This window comes from Pantherophis guttatus, chromosome 3, assembly GCF_059756535.1.
Source record: "Pantherophis guttatus breed Tessera chromosome 3, ASM5975653v1, whole genome shotgun sequence".
NCBI classification, from domain to species: domain Eukaryota; kingdom Metazoa; phylum Chordata; class Lepidosauria; order Squamata; family Colubridae; genus Pantherophis; species Pantherophis guttatus.
Window position 1 is genome coordinate 71576469 of NC_142065.1, and position 22209 is coordinate 71598677.

Consider the following 22209-nt stretch of genomic DNA (forward strand, 5'->3'; position numbering starts at 1 on the left):
CAAAAGCATTATTAAATATTGTTAAAATAATAACTCCTTTCATACAGGAGGTTGAGTAGAACAAGAGAGAATAAAGCTTTTTTGGAGCACTGGAATGTTGCAGTGGTTCTGGAGCAGATAACAAAACTCTTTTTCCCTGTACTGTTTTCTTAATAACTAAATATAATACACAAAGGGAAATTTGCAGGTGAGGAGCACACTGGCCAATATAGTTGTGCCGCTAGATGACAAGAAAAAAAAATAAGAAAAACAATTTTCAAACAAGATGCAGTGACCAAAAATAAACTGAATTTTGTGCATCTGCCATTATTACAGAAAATATACCTTAGTGTATTTAAATGTATTTAAGAGAGTTGAGAGATACATTACAGGAAAAAAGGTTCACGTTGCATACGCCAATAACAGCTGTCTTTCAGCATTTCTTCAAAGCTCACAGTCTTTTAATATACAATATACAATGATTTGATTTTCCCAATCTCCCTATCAACAGAGAAGGATTTTTTCATGCCAGGGTGGCATTTTCATAGAAAAATTCTTAGAATGGAATTTTCAAAGATGAGAATTAAAGCTTTCACAAGCATTAATGTATCATGACTTTGCCCATTCTATATTATAGTTTGCTGTATACTATACTTATTCATATACTTATCTGTGCATTTCTAGACAGAAGATTGCCACATGACATATAATTAATCACAGATGATTAGTTTTTTCATTCACAGGTCTGTTTATTAAATATATTTCTTTCAAGGACACATTGCTTTCATAAATCAGTTTAAATATATAAAACTTTAAAATACATCTAATGCAACAAACTGACACTGTAAACCATTAAATAAAACAGCAACTCAACACATTCCATGCAAGCACATTAAAAACCAAAGTCCAAGTGGAATAAAAAAAAATAGTGCTTTTTAAAAAGGCAGCAATTTTAAAAATGGTATCTGGGGAATGGAATTCCCCAAACCTATTATTTACAATTAAGTTCTCAAAATTCTATATGTTGGCAATAGGTTCAAAATAGAAGTGCAATAAAATCCACATACTTGTTTCTCTTTGCAACAATAATAAAGAATACAATAAACATGACTGTTACTAACTAAAGTACTGCTGTACATAGCAACATAGACCAATATCAAGGACAAACAGAGTATATTCTCCTGTATGAATGGTCTTTTTGGTTGTTGGGTTCACACACCTCTGTAAAGCCCTAAACTTAGATTAACAAAATAAAATAGCTGCATACATATAACATATTTTGTCTAAGGGAAACATATTTTAGCTTAACATGACGTGATTCCTACAACTTGCTAAAACAATAGCTAGATTCCTATGAATGCTAAATCATAAACCACACAGCATATTTTAGCCAATTATGTGAATTCAGCCTTTGAGTATATTTTAAAATGTCATACGGTACATTTTAAAAAAGAGGCTAGTAAATGGGGTAATTTTTGTGCACAAGGGACTGGACATATCCTTTTAATGAATACAAAAAGAGAAATGGAACTTGTTTCACAACCACATACATAATATAGAAAGGAACAAGGAGTCACGTGTCCTATGAAAACTTACATTGGAAGATAACAATAACTCTTAATAAATGCTAGATATTCCCAGACAATCCACAACCTGTTAGATCAACATTTCAAAGATATTTCCTGACATAAACAGAGAAACAGAATGACTAAGGGCAAAAAAACCCCCATCAGCTATGCCAACTAAATAATATTTCCATTATGTTTTCCCCTATCCATTTTACTCTTCCAGCTGTTATTCATTTTGTGATTATTCTACCTTTCATCCTTATTTGAGCATGTTCAGACTTTAATATTTTAGCGGTATTTTAAAAAACACTTACTTTTTGCAATTTATTTGGCAGTTGCCCATTTTGGCTACAATTCTATCAATTTTCAGGATTCAACACTCCACTGTTAGCCAAATAAATATAATTGTTCTTCCCAAGCCTCTCTTCTAATTTTACAGTACAACCACAATTTCACTCCCAAAATCTCATTTATCTATGGAACCGTGTCAAAAGATGTACACATACACCAATATCTTTCCCATTTAAATACACTCCAACACAAATTGTGTCATATTCCATATGAGTTTTGTGTCATATGCACTTTATGAATATATAAAGGAGCAAGCTGCCTGCTAGTGAACCTAGCAGCTTAGATGAAGAGATTATTGGCCTTGGAATAGATTTAGGAAGATATAACTCCACATTCTGCACAATATCCCTGACAGGCTCCAGATCTTTCTCATTATTTTGAATTAGTTCCTTCTTCTGACAAGAATAGTATGTGTTTACTTACATCTCAACTGGCATTAATTTAGAATTGTGTAACTCTGGGAGGATGATTAAGAACTGTTCTTTGGTCTGCAGAGTAAGCCTCCCCCAGTACCATGTTTCTCTGAAAGGAATTTTTTTAGGGAGAGTTAAATCATAGTTTGAAAATCAGGATTAATTGGAAAGTGTTTACAACTTTGGTTGTAAACGGTGGATAAGCAGAACTATGCTGGAGTGGAGTGTCTGTTTAGGTGTTAAAAGTACAAGTGAAGGAGAAAGCTAATCTGTTGTTGGAAATCAGTTGTATTTTCACAGTCTTGTTTCACTTTGTTGAGCAACGTAGGTTGAGTAAAACTTTTTCAAATGTTGGCCTTTTGATTATTTCTGTGTCTTTTTTTGTTCCTTGCTTTCAGCCTATCTGTCTTTAACTATTTCTTTGAAGTTTATGGTATATCCTTTTTCTAGCCAATCCAGAGGCTGACCTGAGAGTTGGATCTTAGCTATGATTCCCATATGTCACTACCTTTGGCTAGAAATAGTGAAATCCAAGTCCAAGACATCTGGAGCACATCATACATTAGCATCATCAAAAATGACCATAATTTGGATTTGTGTCATAAAAAATAAAGAATTTTTTTCGGAAAGGCATGGCCAATATACCTTATTCGTGCCTAAAAGATAAACATTCCTTTGAGTCAAGCTTGATTACATGGGCATATCAATTTGGTTTTCTTGACAGCAATAAAGAAATGCATTGCTACTCTTTTCCGCAAGGTGTTTTTCAGATTTCCAAATCTAACCTACAATGTTGTTTTGTTTTTTTGTGTGGAATCTCATTCGTGTATTAATGAAGCCCAAACCTGACTTTTTTTTTTTTTTGCAACAGCAGCAGCGGTAGGAAGGGATCATCCAAAATCAGCTAGGTATTGTTTTGTGAAGTGTCAGGCAGATACCAATCAAATGGTTCTTTTGAGGATCCAGAAACAATGCTCAACCAATACATAAGGAGAAGTTTAAGCTTTATTGTTTAACTATAGCAGGTAAATTAAACAGAAACCCCAAAAAGCAACATACCAAGCTAGATACTCTTCCTTCAGCTGCTGGGAGCCCTGTTTCAAGCAATGGAGATAGTCCAAAGCCCTTGGTGCACAGCACCGGATGTTCAAGCCTATGCAGAGGCTCATTCTTAATGACCAATTTTCAGGGCTTTTATTAAAATTTGGCACCAAGACGAAGATTTCATGGCCTTGCTTCCCTGATCACAAGACTGCAAGACTTCAACTTGTCTAGGTAACTCTGAGATGCAACTGAAAGTCTGACAGTGCTCTTCACGCAGCTGTGTGAAGATTCCCCAGTTTTTTTTTCAGCAAGAGAAACAAGCAAATTCAGAATTGGCAATAAACTTCTAGACTTTTTCTAATATGAAAGGGAAATCAAACTATGACACTAAACTAGAAATATAATGGTTTTCCAAAATGCCTCTTACAAGTATGTATTAACAACTGTTTGTGGCACCAAGATAGGATCTGCTTCACATGAACATCGTTTCCCATTGGCTTGTGAATTTTTTGAAAATTACTTTCTTAAAAATAAAGTCACAATTTTACAATATAGTAGAAACAAATGAAAAAATATATGTTTAGATAAATTAGTTTTACAATTATAGAAAAGAACAGTTAATATAATTTGGTTATTTAAATAATTGGTTATATTATTTATTTTCTTTTTTTAATAGTTCTTGGGTACAGTTAAATGAGCAAACATACTTAAGAAATGTAATATAAAATAGCTAAAAAGAATAAGTTAATAAACAGAAAACCTGATAATTTTTTTTAAAAAAACGGCTGCTTGGATGAAAAGAATAACCAGACCTTGTAAGTGCCATTAAAAGTATGTATAGCTGCAAAGCTAAAAGCTTAACAAAAGGTTAAGTAGTATTTTGTCTATCTTCAGTGATCCTACATATCTGTTATAAAATATTTTATTCAACTGAGAGAATTGAAATAATTTGATTGGAACTAATTTGGTTGTGGAGTCCTTGGTGCTCCCTGAATTTGGTTGTTTTCATGCAGAAGTTTCATTATCAGGCTAGGTCAGGAGTGGGATCCTACAAGTTTAATAACTGTTTTCTGACCGCACCCATGCGCCAGACGTGTGCTGTGTGCATGTGCACAGTTTGCAGAAAATTGAACTTCTGCGTTGCTGAGAGCAAGGAAACAGCTGAGGAGTGGCAATCCACTCTGCCGCCCCGATCAGCTGGGCTTTGGAAGCAGAAATATAGGTGAGTGTAATGCAGGGGTGGGCAGGCAGGCCCACTTCAAAGAAAGAGAGAACGGCTCAAAGTCGGAGCTAACGGTTTGCCCAAACCTGTCCAAACCGCTAGAATCCCACCACTGGGCTAGGTAATATTTTCAGTGTCTGGTATTAATCATTTTATTAATTTCTGCTTGTCTGTGTGTTGATTGCTGGCCAGGACATTTTCTGTTCTTTTTGTTTTCTTTCTAGCTTTTAATTACCTCTTTTGAATTATATGTAAATGTTATTCATCCCTATGTGCCTGCTGACTTCTCTAAGAACTAAATTCTATGAAATCCATGCGTTATGCCAATATGCATATATTATGCCATGTAGATTTCTCCAATTTAGCTTATCTAAATTTTAGATTATAATTACTGCAATACATGGCCATCCGCCCAGTGATTGTATTGTCTGAGGCTGAATGGAGTTCAAAAGAATTGGAAGATGCCACATACAGAAAGACTGATTAATCCACATTTTAGCTAATGGTCTATTTTATATAGAAGGATGTCCAGTGAAAATTATACTTAATTTGAAAAATTAATATTGGATTAAAACATCACATGAAATATTTTAACTATAGTATGAGCCTATATTAACTATATTTAATAAAAATTACATATATATCTTAATATATATGTAATATGGATTGGTTTCAGGACACATGCGTCATTGAAATAATTGAGATTTTAGCCTGGACTTTCTACATTGATTTCAATAGAATATGAATTTGACTGTTTTAATTGGACCCAAAGGATCCAATACAGTCAGTAGGCATATAAAATAAATGGACAATTTAATATAATTACTGAGAAAACAATCAGATATGTACTACTGCATAAACAACTACATCAGAACAATATCTATTTGGAATTCAGCAACATGTAAATATAATGCTATCATAAAATAGATTATACAACATATTAAAATTTGGTTGGTTTAACGTATTTCTAACCCTAACCCCAAAATCACATTTTGACTTGGTGCAAGATGGGAATCAGTCACATGCCCAATCAAATCCTCAATAGAACAATCTCAAATTTGGCAAGTTTTTACTAAATATAAAATTTGACACATCTGCAATATTGCACAGGTCCTTGACCACATTTTTCAGACCCAGGAAACATGATTATTTCCTGATGCTTTCTGATATTGCAATAGCCTATTTCCATTCATAGTTCTTTCCTCCTAATGTTCAAAAATGCAATGTTGACTACCAGAATTCTTTTAATTGCTGGTGATTTCATGGACACACAATTTTCTTGGCAGCATTTGAAACTGATTTGCCACAGCCACCTTCTGCCATTTTTTTAAAAACTTAGTCTGTAGCCTTCATCTAATCAGGTTTACCCCTGCTTAGATAAATTTAAATTAGTGAATTAAAAAAAGAACTCCACTTAACCTTAATTTCCCTACAATTTATTTACAGACACAAATGGACATGTGCTGGATGCCCAGATTCACAGTAAGGAAAACACTTGAGTGTTTGAAAAGAAAGTAACGATATGAAAGTTGATTCAAACTGTTGTGCGTCTGATTTTGTTGGGTAAAATGATATGTTGCCCCTTCCATTTGTCCTGAGGGTAGCATGAAATGGCCCGGGCTACCTGACAAAACTTTTGCACCAAGATCTTCCTAAGCAGCAAGTAAACCCAGGGGTCCAGGATCTGATTCAGTGAAGCCAAGCGGATGTGGGTTAAAGAGAAATTGCATTCTGGCTGCTGTTCTGTACTTTGGGTTTGGTTACAGGATTCTCTGCATTGATTCATAGGGTTGGGATTAAAAGTCACTTTCAACATTGTCACCTAAAAAAAAAGAAAGAAAGAGCAAAAAGAAATATGTTATTATTACTCAAGGCAATACTTTAAATCATTCTTTTATACAGTACAGGTAGTCCTTGACTTACGACCATAATTGTGACCAACATTTCTGTGGTACTAAGTGAAACATTTGTTAAGTAAATTTGCCCCATTTTATGACCTTTCTTGCCCACAATTGTTAAGTGAATCACTGCAGTTGGTAAGTGAATCTGATTTCTCCATTGACTTTTCTTATAAGAACATCACAAAAGGGGATCACGTGAACCCAGGACATGACAACTGACATAAATATGAGTCAGTTGCCAAGCAGCTGAATTTTGATCACATGACTGTGTGGATGCTGCAATGCTCGTAAGTGTGAAAAACGGTCATAGGTCATTTTTTTCAGTGCCGTTGTAACTTTGAATTATCACTAAGTAAACTATGTAAGTTGAGGACCACCTGTATAATAGTTAGTAATATTAAAGGAGAACAATATTCCTGAGTCTTGTGGGGAAGAGCTGCCCTAGTTGTTTGAATTAAAGAGTCATAGGAGAAACACAGAAAATACGCTTTCTTCACAAATTCTTCTTCAAGTTCATTTCTGGCTGCTCTGAATCCAGAACCAAGACCTCTGCATCACTCTTAAGATTTAGTGTGAACTTTGATACATAAAATCTGGAAGATCTCAAGAAAGCCACAAAGAAGCTACTCTGAGTCTTGTTTTTGTGGAACAAGAAAGGCATTTTGCGAGTTGAGGGGAGAGGTCTGCTTAGCTGTACCATCTTGTTTAACATACTGCTTTCAAGATGGGCAACCAGATAACTTGTATACCTTATACCAGGAGAATGTGATGGCACGCATCTTAGTTACCTTTGCCAGAAACAGATACTGAGAAACCAGAAATAATATATAGCTATTATGACTAACTAGCTATTATAATATTATCCTTCATACATTTGCCCAATCTTTTAAAACTGGTAACCATCATCATATGTTGTAACAATTCATTCTATATAGTATTAAGTAGGGTAAGGCATTATTATACTTGGGGGCAGTGATGAAATCTAAAATTTGTTACTACTGGTTCTGTGGGCGTGGCTTGGTAGTGGGGTAATGTGACTGGGTGGGCGTGGCCAATTTTTTTTTTAACTTTTAAAACCATTTTTTCTACAACCTCTTCAGTGAAGAGGTCATAAAAAATGCTTTCAAAAGGCTCTGAAGATCCCAGCTGAGTTGCCTGATCGGCAGAGACTTTTTTTCTTTTAAATGCCTCTGACGATCAGGCAACTCAGCTTGGATCGTCAGAGGCATTTAAAAAAAAAGTCTCTGCTGATCAGGCAACTCAGCTTGGATCGTCAGAGGCATTTAAAAGGAAAAAAGGGTTTGTTTTTCTTTAAAAAGCCTTTGAGGATCCCAGCTGAGCTGCGTGATCATCAGTGGCTTTTTTTTTTTACTTTTAAAAGCATTTTTTTGGCAGAAGAGGTTGTAGAAAAAATGCTTTTAAAAGTAAAAAAAAAGCCTCTGATGATTGTGCGGCTCAGCTGGGCATGGGAGGGGAGGGGGCAGGGATTTTTGCTACCGGTTTTCCGAACCAACCGCCTCCATCGCTACCGGATCGGGTGATTGGTCCGAACCGGGAGCATTTCACCCCTGCTTGGGGGAGATCACCAGGCATTTCAGGGCAACAAACAATGTAGGGAAGTAAAAATATCTAGCAGAGAGAAATCTCTTCTGTATGGTGCCAAAAATTTGTAGAGATAGACTTGATTACAGAGGTGATGACTACACCATTGGAAGACTTGAAAGGACAAGTTAGGGGTAGATCATCTCGGAGAAAATATTTGTGGTTGCTACAAAGAACTTGATAGAACATGAATGCATAAAGTTTCCCGAAGGTGTGCTTGACTAGAAGGAAAATGTTTCCCCTTTACTCTGTTTTCAGTTACATCTTTTTCTGCTTTGCTAGAAGGTATCAGAAACTAAAATTGGGAAGGAGGAGATGGAATTCTCCTTATCCACTTTCTTAATTCTCCTTTTATTGGTAATTTTTCTGAACCACATATTCTCAAAGACTCTGTTCCTTCCTTATAGGACAGTTATTCCAGACCTTCAGTAACTTTTGGTTGCTTTTTCTAACACTTTCTCCAGTAGAATGGCAGAAAGAATAACTATAATTGTATTATTCAATTTATATAGCTGCCTATATTAAATATATGACTTTGAGCTTGTTAAAATACAATATACAAATACACACAAAAAATCCAGTTTTTAATATTGCATAAATTAGAAAAATCTTGCCAATAAAAATTATTTTTATTTTAACCCATCTAAATTCAGTCCAGTCATAAATCCAAAGACTTCAGGGATAATAGATTTTAAAAAGAAATTCATTATTTCCAATTACTACTTTTCTCTCAACTATATTTCTAACAAAAATATTTTGCAGGTTTTAAACCATTATGAAAACCAGCTGAATCAGTAAAGAAATCATTGTGGAAGAAATAAATACATTCACATTTAATCACTCTCGGGGGGTGGGGATTGCCTTTTCAGTTTGAATCATGAAATATCCTTTAATTTCTGGAAAATTATTAAATCTACTTTTAATGTCAAATTCCAGCTTGGTTAATGAGCCACATATCTGACAAACTGTATAATATCCTCAGGAAAATTAACATTCTATTCTAACTCATTAAAATCTGAAGACTGAATAGGATTATCCTATACCCTTAGAATCAGTCCATTTTCTTCATGTAATACCATGAAATTATAACAGTTAAATATAAGCTTGCAGTTTGATTCTATTTCATGCAGAGAAGGAATATATTCTGATAAAAATCTAAGTGGTATTTATTTTTCCTTGAATTATTTGGCATTCACTTTTTTTACCCTCAATCAGCACTTTCTGTAATTCTCCATTTCCTTCATAAACACTGAAAGCACAGCTGCCTTTTAAATTAATTCTACATGAAAGGGATAAGAGTAATTATAACCAGAGTTCAGACTATCAGATTTTAATGTTACATGATTTTTCCATTAAGAAATTTGTTACAGAATATTCTGAATGGGTATTTTTGTAACTAATGTTAATCCAATTGGTATATTCTGTTCAAATAAATTAATACAATATGATATTGTATTACATGTATCATACAATGAAATCAGAGGCTATATTTAATTCCCATCATGCAGAGATCACCTGACCCCCTGCCTTTCTTTTCCGCTTCCCTACAAATAAAAAACATTGTCATAATTTTGACCTTTTTTATTTTAAAGCATGAGCAAATTTTTGAAACCCATTTCTGTTATTAATTCCCCATCACTGTATATTGTACCTATGCACTAGCTGTATTTGTGTAACATCCTTAAGTTGGTTACACCTGGGGCATGATGTCATGCAATAGCCAGTCAACTGCAAGATAACACAAGAGCAGTTTTCATTAAAAACATGCTCAGGGCTGCTTTGGTGAAAAGATCCTCCCTTATTCAGCCATGTCATGCAAACACAGTCAAAGGTGTGGAACAGTTGCCCAGCCATGCCAAATCAGTCTTCTGAGAAAAAGTGGAGGATGTAAGGATATAAGGCAGCCAGGCTTTCCGTTACAAAATGCCCTGAAGTGCGATGGCCCTCAGGCATCAACAGAGATGCACCTCGCACTGATTGCAGGTATTCCTCCTGGAAATGCTTACAGCCAGCAGTTATTCCAAGTGAGAAAAAGAGTTTCTCCTGCCCAGCTTCTGAAAACATTTCATGTATTTACTTTCAGTTCAGTCAAACAATACCCCGAAAAACATTGCTTGGGAGGACAGTTTGCATAACTAATTTATACAATGAATCAAGAATCTGGTGGCCACTGTCCTAAATTCCAGTCCTCTGCTCTGGATATCAAATAGATTGAAATGTGTTTGAATATTAGTAGCTCAAGCTTTTGATTTGAGCTCTGAGCTTGGCAATTTGGTTGCAAATGTTTCATTACCATTTGAAGAGACATCGTCAGTGTGTTTTGAATTGTGCTTGTCTGTCAGAACACAGGTCTTTAACTATCTTTTTAAAGACCTGTGTTCTGACAGATGAGCACACTCAATTCAAAATGCACTGACAATATTTCCTTGAATGGTGATACGTTTGCAACCAAATTGCTAAGATCGGAGCTCAAACCAACAGTCTAATCAAACATATTACTTGCATATGTTCTATTTTGCCCCCATCCTATTCTTACCTTTAGTTGCCTCGTGCACCCCTGGAGAGTTTGCTGGGGTTGGGTTAGTTCTCTGCTATTGTTTCTTCCTTTCTTTTTTTACAATAATGTTTTCTTATCATGGGATATCTTGTGGAGACTGACTTTGAGGGAACTGGATGATGCTGAATACAGGCTGATATAGCATGTGCTGTGTGGTAGAAGTGGGGGAGAAAGGAGATTGTAACCAGGGTGAGTGGGGATTGCATGTTTTTGTGTGCATTTGGGCTTGGAATGCTGCCATTTTTTCCTTTTTTAAAAAAACTGCCCTCCCCCCATTACGGTACTGTATATGCCTTGGTCTGTTTGACAAAAGGAAATGGATAAGTAGTTACCTAAAACTTTACCAGTAGTTTCCTGCAAGGATTTTGCAAAATAATTCATACAGTTAGTGCCCAACTGTTTGTGTTCCGAATAAAGTGCTTATGTTTCAAGCAGTATCTATAGTATGGAGTCCCAGTTCAACTCTGAATTAAATATATTCTCTTCTATTAGCTAATTTATTTTTCATTAAAACATTTATGATTTTACCTGAAAGCACCTCCAAAGCAGGGGTGAAATGCTCCCGGTTCGGACCGAATCGCCCAATCCAGTAGCGATCGGGTGGGTGGTTCGGAGAACCGGTAGCAAAAATCCCTGCGTTCTCCCCTCCATGCCCAGCTGAGCCGCGCGATCATCAGAGGCTGTTTTTTTTACTTTTAAAAGCATTTTTTCTACAATCTCTTGTAGCATTTAAAAAATGCTTTTAAAATTAAAAAAAAAAAAGCTTCTGATGATTGCACGGCTCAGCTGGGATTGTCAGAGGCTTTTCAAAGCATTTTTTTCTGAAACCCCTTCGGCTGAAGAGGTTGTAGGGAAAAAAAATGCCTTTAAAAGCCGCTGGCGATCTCAGCTGACTTGCCTGATCGTCAGAGGCTTCTAAAAGCATTTTTTTCTGTAACCTCTTTGGCCGAAGAGGCTGTAGAAAAAAAATGTGTATAAAAGCCTCTGGCGATCCCAGCTGACTTGCTTGATTGTCAGAAGCTTCTAAAAGCATTTTTTTCTGCAACCTCTTAAGGTTGTAGAAAAAATGCTTTTAAAAGTAAAAAAAAAGTTGGCCATGTCCACCCAGTCACATTACCCACAAGCCACGCCCACAAAATAAGCCACACCCACAGAACCAGTAGTAACAAATTTTAGATTTCACGCCTGCTCCAAAGTGATATATAACTTGGAAATTAAATTAATCTCTTATGAAAATTTTTATAACCATCAAATTAAGCACAAACCATCTTTAAAATAAACTAGGAAAATTAATTCGATATAAAATCCATAAAAATGAGCTGAATGAAACAAAACAGATAGTCCTTGATTTACAACAGTTCATTTAGTGAGTGTTCAAAGTTACAATGGCACTGAAAAGTAACCTATGACCATTTTTCACACATAAGAAGTAGCAGCACTTTGTAACAGCCTCATGATCATGTGATCAAAATTCAGATGCTTGGCAACTGGTTCATACTTATGACCATTGCTGTGTCCCAAGGTCATGTGATCACGTTTTGCCATCTTCTTGACAAGCAAAATCAATGAGAAAGCCAGATTCACTTAACAACTGTTACTAATTTATCAACTGCAATGATTCACTTAACTGTGGCAAGAAAGGTCCTAAAGTGGGGCAAAACTCATTTAATAAATGCCTCATGTAACAGAAATTTTGGGCTCTATTGTGGTCATAAGTTGAAGAGTACCTGTATAAAACCTAACCCTGTTTAAAACTCATTAAGAGTATATTGTATATTGTGTAGTGTACCTCCCACCTTCATGCACCATTTAAAACTAAAGGAAAGAAGAGAGGGAGAAGGAAAAGGAGAGGAAAAGGGCCCTCATCTGTTTTGGTGAGGGAGTCCCTAATTTGGACTCTGTCACAGAAAAAATATTAACAAAAGATGAGACTAGGAGACAGGAAATAAAGTGCATACCAATGTAAAATATACTAGGAGTCAAAAAATCACAACCAAAAATTAGGTGCACAAATCTGGGGAAAATAACCAAGGTATTAGCACAGTGATTATGACTTGACCCAGTACATTAAAGAAGCAGGATTGGCATATTATGGTTCGAACATCAAATGTTCCTGGATGGTATTTGGGGAAAGCAAGGAATTTGATAGCATGAGGCACGGCTACAAGGCAAGGATTTTTTTGCACATTAAAAGTGAGTTCTGGCTCTCAGCAGCTCCAACATCTGGTCATAGGTTTCCCATTGCTGTTCTGTTCTTTCTGGAAGTTTTATTTTACTTGAAAAAAATAAGACTTGAAACTTGTTCTATTAATCTGAATGACTGAATTTACTACTTTTTTTACCTCAGAGTTTGACGATAATGCGGAGATAAAGTGCTAGATTTGGTTATGGGAATTTTTTGTCCTTGAGACACCTAGGTTTCCTTCACCCAGTCAAAAAAAACCCTTCCTCTCTTTTCTTTGTTGTCAACATTTATCTCAAACAAATTTCAGCTGCCAAGAGGGTAAGGTTGCGACTAGCTCCAAATTACGTAAGGCTTTTTTAGAACAGCAAATGAACAAAGTTAATTTAGGAGACGTGTATTTTTCCATTTGGATATTTGTATCAATCTGCCAAATTCTCACTGAGAAACTATTCTATGTTTCACTGAGGCTCTGGTTTCTATAGTGAAAGTCAACATCTACAGGAAATGTCAATATCCATACCAAAAGATAAAACCTTTTGGTGTTTGAAATGTTTAAGTGTGTTCTTGTATCACATCCACTATTTATTAAGTGATTCAATGATTCAACCTACATTGTGAAATACAAAGGAGAATAATGAAAACAACTGCTTATTTGCCTGTTTGATTGCAGTGTTATATGTGTGCATTAGATAGTCATTTCAAGAGCTTGAACTCAGTACATGACAGATAAAAAAATAACAGGCTAAATCAGGATCAACTCAAGTCACCTTGATCATTTAAAGAGATTTAAAAAAAAATCTATCTCCAGATCATTAGATACTGTCATATTCTGGATATCCTAGTATCTATAAACATGCTTTAAGCTCTTCAACAACTAATAAAATTAGAATTGGAAAGACTGTTTTGATACATTCTAAGCACATATTAGGAACATATGTTTTCATGATGAGGCTGCAATGGATGAAGAATGTAATTGATTAAATTTATAGAAAAATTAATATATTTAGCTTTTTGGGGCTGAGAGATGCCTACAAGTGAGCCAAGATTTCCTTACATGCTGAGCCCTTTGCATACAACATCATGAGGCATGTGTAACAGTGGTGGAGTTGGCACTGAAGTACACTCTATCATTAACTCTCCCCTGACCAAGGGTAAGGAGACATGGTCACAAGATTATTATTTTTTTACTGCAATGGTTTAACTTGGCTAGATTGCCAGAGACAATCTATGTGATGTAATGCTTAAAGTTGTGGGACTGGAACAAGGAAGATCCATCCACAGCCATGGAAAATAAATGAGTGATTTTGGGCTAGTTACTCTTTCAGCTCATCCTAGCTCACAAGATCATTCTTGTGGAGGAAAAGGAATACATATAGCACTGTGCTCTGAGTTCCTGGAGGAAAAGTGAGATATAAACTTATTTTGTTCAAATAATTGAAAAAATGGGGTATAAATTAATAAAGTAGGACCACAAAAAAAATGGGCATGTAGTATAGATCAAGCCACACATATATATCTTATGGTCAAGGAATTAAACATTTAACATATTTCTGTCATACATATGGTCATAAGATAAAATAGCATAATTTATAATTCAATCATCTTAATTCTTCAAATCTATTGGCAGTGTTTGTATAACCTTTAGGAAGTGTAGCATTTGTTAGGCATATAGGATCAGTTTACATGGCACAAGGGAAACTTCAGAATGAAATCATGGTTTCTTATCATACAACAGTCATTGGTCTCATTCAAGATGGTGATGAATCTGCATACAGATGGGAAGTTGACAACTGGCCCTCTGGTGCAACCAGAACAAGCTGGAGCTGAACACACTTAAAATTGTAGAAATGATAGTGGATTTTAGGTAAAGGCCTCCTATTCTGCCACCTCTTACAATATTAGACAACACAGTATCAATAGTAGAGACCTTCAAGTTTCTGGGTTCTATAATGTCTCAGGAATTGAAATGGACACTTAACATCAAAAACGCCACAAAAAAAGCCCAACAAAGAATGTTCTTCCTGCGCCAACTCAGATTTCCAAGGGGCTGCTGATACAGTTCTATAGAGGAATTATTGAGTCTGTCATTTCTACTTCTATAACTGTCTAGTTTGGCACAGCAACCAAACAGCACAGCTACAGGCTTCAACGAAGTTAGGACTGCAGAAAAAACAACTGCAGCCAATTGCCTTCCATTGAGGACCTGTATAGTGCATGAGCCAGAAAGAGAACTGAGAAAATATCTATAGATTTCTCACATCCTAGAAATAAACTGTTTCAACTCCTCCCCTCAGGACACCACTATAGGGCATTGCATGCTAAAAGAACTAAACACAAAGACTCCCCCCATAACATCACTCTGCTAAATATTGTACCTAATTCCCACTGCCTAAGAATATTTATTCCCATGCCTAAGAATATTTATCCATGTGGTAGGACTGTATTGCTATTATCCTTCTCATCTTTCCTATTATCTTCTATTGGTATATTATGATTATCACTTTGTTCTTTGTATGCACACTTAGACCTTATGCACCGGAGACAAATTCCTTGTGTGTCCTATCACACATTTTCAATAAAAGAATATTCTATTAATCTAGTACCGCTACTGCTGCTGCTGATTATAGTATTATTACTGCTATTGTTATTGCTACTGTTACACAAGAACTCAGACCTATAACTAACATTAAAATATTTAGACTAAAAAGGAATTATCAGTCATATAGATAGGTTAGTAGGCATTAGTGTTTGAATGCTCCCGCAAATCATTAGGTGTGCAATTTTCTTTTTTCTGTGCCAAGAGCTGTACTTTGCCTCAGAATGGCACATTTCAGAAAAAAAATTAAATAGAGCAAGTTCAAATAGCCTGTCTACTCTTAAGTCTACAACCCATATTCATTTTAATTTGGGAAGGTGGGTGCCTTGGAAAACTACAATTTTACAATCTGCAGTGTCTGCTGGGGTACGTGTGTGTCAAATGAAGAAGGCAGTGTTCTGTCAATATAGTGCAAAATCTGTCCCTTTTATATGATGATGTCATATAAAAATACAAAGGGGTAGTGCTTAGGCTGTGATATTGCTTTTATTTATTTTAATGAAAGCATTTGATTATACAGATGTCTCTGGAATTTGTTCTTCCATCATTGTACTGAGGAAAAGAGCTGCTTCCCTGAACAACTTGGAGGCTGGCCAAGATTAGAAAGCTAATTCATATATCAAAATGAATACAAGGTACTATAATAGTCATAAATGGAAATAAAATGCCACAAATGACATTTTGTTGTACTTGTTTGTACAAATATCCCAAGCAATTATTTTTTTGCTGTCACTGGTAGCAGAAACTATTTTGAAATAATGTGTGTAAATTCAGTTTTTTCTTTGCAAAGGGCTGCTAGGCTTGGAGAAAAGGCAAAATGTTTAGTTTAATACAGATTATGTTTGCTGAATAATATAAACAGAGAGATATTCAGATTTAAAAAATGATCATTTATTTTTAGTCCAAACTAATCCATAACTGAAGTATAGTCAAACTAACTAGCTCTATGATTAAATTATCCCGTGATTTCTATGAAAGAGTGATGGGATTGGGAACCAGTGAAAATCTGCCACAATGGACTGCAGACTAATTCACTCACTAAGCCTCATTAAAAACTTTTTCTCTGCTACTTGTGAGTGAGCCTTCAAGATCAAAAGTAACACAATTGGGAAATTGAAGCTAAGCTGTTTCATGTATTTATTTATTAAATGAATAAACTTTCCTGTAAATAGCTCCCCAGGAGTTAAGAGCAAAAACTGCAGATTAAAATGCACAACTCTCATCAGCAGTAGAAAACTAAAACAGGTGAAATACCACAATAGATTGCATAGAACAAGGTTCTTTGCTTTGGTCATGGTTTGTGACCCTTAGGAGGTTGAAAGCAGATTGGAGAAGGGTTACAAACTTGGGGTGGGGTGCTTGTGAGCAAAATCACTGTTAGAACTTGCCTCTACTGTTCCTGGAGATGGCAACATTCAGCTTGTCTCAGCAAAGCTTGTAATGAGTTTTGATCAGCGTCCAAAGCTAATGTTTGGGAAGATTGCTTGAAGGTTACCTACTGTGGTCTTTCATATATAGTAGAACTTCTGGTCATGATCATAATTCATCCCATAACTTTGGTCGCAACCCGATTTGGTCATGACCTGAATCTAATTTTGGAAATTTGGCGCTTACAAAAAAAAGTGAATATTTTGGTCGGAACCCAATTTAGTCGTGGTCAGAAGCGTTTGTGACCAGAGATTCTACTGTACCTGCAATATTTGGAGTACTTTTGGAAACAAAGTTCAGCATTTCTGCCAGGGTGGATTTGATTTAAATCAAATCACTTTAAATCACTAGTAAAAAGGCTTGATTTAAATTAATTCGATTTAAATCATAATTTTTAAAGAGCAACTGTCATCTCTGTCCCACTTTTGACTCACCAACAGTCCCAATATTGCAGCATATACAGCCTCATGCTACATAACCAGGCTCCATTTCATGCTGAATAAACTAAATTATTAATGTATCTTACATTAATAAGCATTTTATTAAAATAAATTTGATAAAAATAAAAAAATCATTGATTTTTATCCATCCTGATTTCTGCCCACCATTCAGGTTTCATCTATTATAGCAATAGCACTTAGCTTATATGCTGCTTCACAGTGCTTTACATCCCTCTCTAAGCGGTTTAGAGTCAGCATATTGCCCCCAACAATCTGGTTCCTCATTTTACTGAACTCGGAAGGATGGAAGGCTGAGTCAACCTTGTGCGGGTGAGAATTGAACTCTTGGCAGTGAGTAGAGTTGGCTTGCAATACTGCATTCTAACCACTGTGTTCCCAGGGCTCTTAATCCTTATTTTAACCCTTTTAATTAAAAACACTGTTTTAAATTTATTTTCTTATTTATCATGAAATTTTAAAAGTTGCAAACTTTATCATTGTTTTGACATATAGATTAAATTATTTCTATTCTTGTCTCATAGAATCTTACTATATTAAATATAGTTAGCCAATTCCAAAAGACTCTCTGCAAGCATGTTCACAACGGAGCCCAAAATTTCTGTTGCTAAGAAAGGCAGTTAAGTAAGTTTTGCCCTATTTTGTGAATTTTTTGCCACAGTTATTAAGCGAATCAGTGGTTAAGTGACCATTTCACATGGTTGTTAAGTAAATCTAGCTCCTCCCGTTGACTTTGCTTGTGGGAAGGTTACAAATGGTGATTACATGATCCTGGGACAGTGTAACTGTCATAAATATATGCCAGTTGCCAAACAACCAAATTTTGATCACATGACCATAGGGATGCTGCAATAGTCATAAATGTGGAAACCGGTCATAAATAATTTTTTCTGGATCTTAATCTCTGGATTAAGGTAACAATCTCTTAAAATATATTAAAGCATATGGCTTGGACTGAACAGTTGTTAATGTGCCAAAGGAAAGGATGCCTTCTAGAGAGGCCATCCTTGGACCCAAACTTGTTAACTGCCCTTGTACAGTCTCCAACATGCCCTTTCTGAGGAAGAAGGTGTTTGGGCCTCAGCTTCAGGGGATCTTGGATGAAGTAGATTATTTGAACCCTTTTCAATTTGGGTTCAGGTTGGAGTGGTACCCAGATGGCCATGATTGTGCTTGTACATGATCTTTGGAGGGCTTACAACAGGTTCAATCATCCTGGGTCTCCTAAATCTCAGCGGGGATTTAGGTTTCCTAAATCTCAATATTATCAACCATAATATGCTTTCAAACTGTTTTGGGGTGGGAAAAGGGAGGAACTATTTGGGGTAGTTCTCCACTTTTCTCCTTGGACGCAAGTTCCACTCAGTGTTAGTGAGGGTAAAGGTCAATCCTAGGCCTCTGCAATGTGGTTTCTCACCTGCTGGGTGAAATCAACTACTGAATGAAATCATTTAGTGACAGAGAGTGTGCAATCATCATCTGCCCATCCCACCAGATTGGATAGGATAAGCACATTGCATGTCCCTTCCCTTAAATATTGCCATTTTGCCATTTCTAGGCAGCATGCTTTTCCATTGCAGCCCCTGGCCTATGGAACACCCTTCCCTTGAGATCCGACAGCCCCCTCCCCACTTTTAAGCTTCCAGAAAACACTTAAGGGTTGGCTTTCCCCTCATATGTCGGGATAGGAGAAGGTTGGAGTAGAAGAGGGTTATGGATTGCATTGGACAAGCTCGATTGTGGCACCAGATTTTTGTTTCTATTGTTTTCTGTTTTTATGGCTGCACATATTGTTCTATTCTTTGGTTGTGAGTTACCTAGAGCCCGATTTTAAGATGGATGGCCTCAATGATTGTAACCTATTAGTTAACAAAATAATTTACAAACTAAAACCTATTCAATATCCTTCCCTACTCATCTGAGAAGTGTTTTAATTCTTTCAACATCCCCCAGTATAAGAGTTTTCATGAGCTGAATTTTGATATGTAGGTCATGCCATGATTATATCTAGCCTACAGCTCCAATGGCTGAGATGCTATCTAGTGTTCACATCCTTTTCTCTTAACTTCTGTTAATTTAACACAAAGGGTTATAAGTCAACCAGGTATTCAGTGCTGATCAGTTGGGCCTTTTCATTCTCTGAATACATACCTTACAGAACACTTATTCAGTAAAAGCTTTGTGTGGCTTAAAAGCATACATGTATATCCAAGTCTGGTGCTCTATCTTCTTCATCTTCTTTAACTAAAGATAAATAAAGCACCAGCATAATGCAATGCAATTGGTTCATTCCTATACAGATGAAGTAAACTCGATTTGGTAGCAAAGCACATGCTTTGCAAAGAATAAATTCCAGACTCAAATCATAGTTTTAACTTATTAGAGGTCTTCCCCGAGACTGGAATATCACAGTTAGGAGATCAATAGTCTGACCTGTTTTCAAGTACTTTCCCATTTTTTTTTTGTTGTTGTTGAAGGAAGCCACTGAAGTTATAGAATATACAACTGCCTCATTTTCACCTTTGGTAAAGCATTTCATATCATTTCAAAGATCTACAATACCGAGCAAAAATCTCAATAAGACCGGGAAGAAAAGAACAAAATGGGGACTGCTATGATGGTTAAAATGAAATTAAGTATATCTACAACCACTTTCAGTTATAATCATATTTAGCTAAAGACAATCATAAATGTGTGTATGGTTCATCTCTAAAGATGTTTGGACAGAATTTTAATAAAGCTAAAGACAGGACAGGGGTTATATAAACAGAAAAATTACATTGACCAAAATTGTATAGCACACTAATTAATAATGAATTTAAAATTTTGTTACGATGCCATCTCTTTTTTCTCACATTTTTAAACATAAAGACATATCAGAGCATTGTAAAAAATTTTTTGCCACATATGTTGTAATAAGTTACTGGCACTATTGCCAGTTTTCTCTAACTGGATGCTTCCCGCAAATTAGATTTACTACAACAATTTATAGCCTGGCTTTGTGCCAACAGACCACTCTGTAGCAACTGGACACACCGAAGAAACCTACCAAAAGTGGGGACCAACAAGCAAGGAGGACACACATGATTCCCAGCAACTGGATAAAGGTTTCCATGGTAATCCTGCCCCACTGCTTCCTTGATCGGGATGTTGAGCTCTTGGACCAGCAGCGACACACCAATGCAATTATGGTTGCCATGTTGCATGCCAAAGTAACAGCGAGGAAAAAGAGACCCAAGAAAGCAAATGTAGAAGCAAAAAAAGCATTGCCCACCCTGGCATTTTCATGATCCTTCATACTGATGAAGCACCAAGTGCCCGGCCACTGAAGTGTATACTTCCCAATGCCCATCATGGGCAAGAGAGCAAAGGCAAAACTAGTCAGCCACACACAAAGTAGCACCATCTTGGTCAATCTGGTCTTCATGTGGCCGGTGTACCAGTGGGGGGCCTGGATGGCCAGGGCCCTTTCCACAGCCATGGCACTTGCGATGAAGAGAGGGCAAAGGCCAAAAATGGTCATGGCCAAGCCAAAAAAGGCACACAGGCCCTGGGAAGGGTCCACCGCCCGCCATTTCCGATTGGCCAAGTACACTGTGATGACCACGGGGCTGGTCAGCAGCTGCCCGGTGAGGTCCGTCAGGGCCAGAGAACCAATGCACAGCAAGAACGGCCTCTTCCGCTGGTTCTCCTTCTTCTGGTAAGCTCGGTAGGCTAGCAGCATGGCCAGACCGTTGCCCACCATGCCCGTGATCATCATGGTCAAAGGGAAAGCCACCGAGACGGAGGCGCATTGCTCCGCGAAGGTCCCGTTGCCGTTGCCTTTCTCCAGGCTCCCAGCGGCGTCGAGGGGGGCCATGGCGAACGGCGTGGAGTTGAGCCGGCCCCCATAAAGCCCGAGGAAAGTCATGTTGCCCGCGCGAGGGACGAGAGGAGAAGCCCGGGCGGCGAGAGGGAGCGGAGCGCGAGTCGATCTCCTTCCATCGCGGCGTTCCCGCCTTTAGTGAGCCGCCCTCGGGGCTTCAAGTGGTCGAGGAAGATAACCCGCCGCTCTCTTAAAAGCGCGGGGGCGGAGCTTTCATTCATCAGGTGTCTCTCTCTTTCCTTCGCTCGCTCGGAGAGAAAACTAAACGCTCCCACTTTGGCGTCTCTTGTCTGGCCGCCGCTCCGGTTTCAACTAGAAAAGGCAACCGGCAACACAAGCACGAGTGCTCAAAAAGTGCCTAGGACTCTCCCTGGGCGTGGTGTTTTTCTACAGCTCAGGCGTCTTTCCTTTTCCCGTCTTCGCTTTTCCCTCCAATCCCCTAGTTGGGTTTTGGATACGGTTCGCGGGGCTTTTTTTCCTCCCTGGGTGCACAGGCTCGCAAGACGCTTGGCCCCCCCCCGTTTTCCCCTTCTTCCTCAACGGCGAATGATCCCATGGGGTTAATCGAAGGGGCGGATTGCAGTCCATGGCTCAAGGGAGCGGTGTAAAAGATGAAGCAGAATGGTCCCTTTAAGTGCCCGAAATCGTGGGATGGCGATGAGGTTTAACACCGTCTATGGAGATTCTCGTGTCATCCCGTTCAGGGTTGTCCTCAAGGTGCTTTTTCAAGAGGCAACTGGACTCTGAAGCGAAACGTGTTCAAAGAAGAAAACCAGAAAGCCCAGTTGCCTCTTGAAAAAGCACCTTGGGGACAGGTTTAACCACCTTTCCATATAATGTAGCATTATTAGTATTTATACTGGGTAGGACTAGTAGTCTAGTACTCCCTTAGCTTTAGGTAATGGAATATGGTGTGAGGTGTGTTAAAATCTGTGAGGGGATTATGAAACATGGTTTCTGAGGTGTGGGAGTGTTATGATGAGGTATTGCACTGCACCGGGCTTCTGTAAGAATAGTAATATAGTTTCCATGGTTTGAAC

At 37.3% G+C, this 22209-nt stretch overlaps 1 protein-coding gene across 2 annotated transcripts; it reads right to left on the reverse strand.

The window, feature by feature from the left end:
• Positions 1 to 707: 707 nt before the first annotated feature.
• Positions 708 to 21868, reverse strand: PTGER3 (prostaglandin E receptor 3). Of its 2 annotated transcripts, none has more exons than XM_034433204.3 (2): positions 20579 to 21868; positions 708 to 6399 (listed from the first exon to the last, which is right to left on the reverse strand). In XM_034433204.3, the coding sequence occupies exons 1-2, from the start codon at positions 21212 to 21214 to the stop codon at positions 6112 to 6114; spliced, it is 924 nt and encodes a 307-aa protein (XP_034289095.1). In that variant the 5' UTR covers positions 21215 to 21868; the 3' UTR covers positions 708 to 6111. The 2 variants fall into 2 exon arrangements, with proteins under 2 accessions (XP_034289095.1, XP_034289094.1); XM_034433203.3 differs by having other exon boundaries at positions 20354 to 21865.
• Between the last annotated feature and the right edge of the window lie 341 nt (positions 21869 to 22209).

Bases quoted from the DNA above. Each gene is read 5' to 3' on its own strand.
- PTGER3 (XM_034433203.3), bottom strand. From the start codon at position 21,214: ATGACTTTCCTCGGGCTTTATGGGGGCCGGCTCAACTCCACGCCGTTC. The intron at 6,400-20,353 runs GTAGGTTTCTTC...CTTTTTTTTTAG, and splicing joins CTTGTTGGTCCCCACTTTTG to GTGACAATGTTGAAAGTGAC.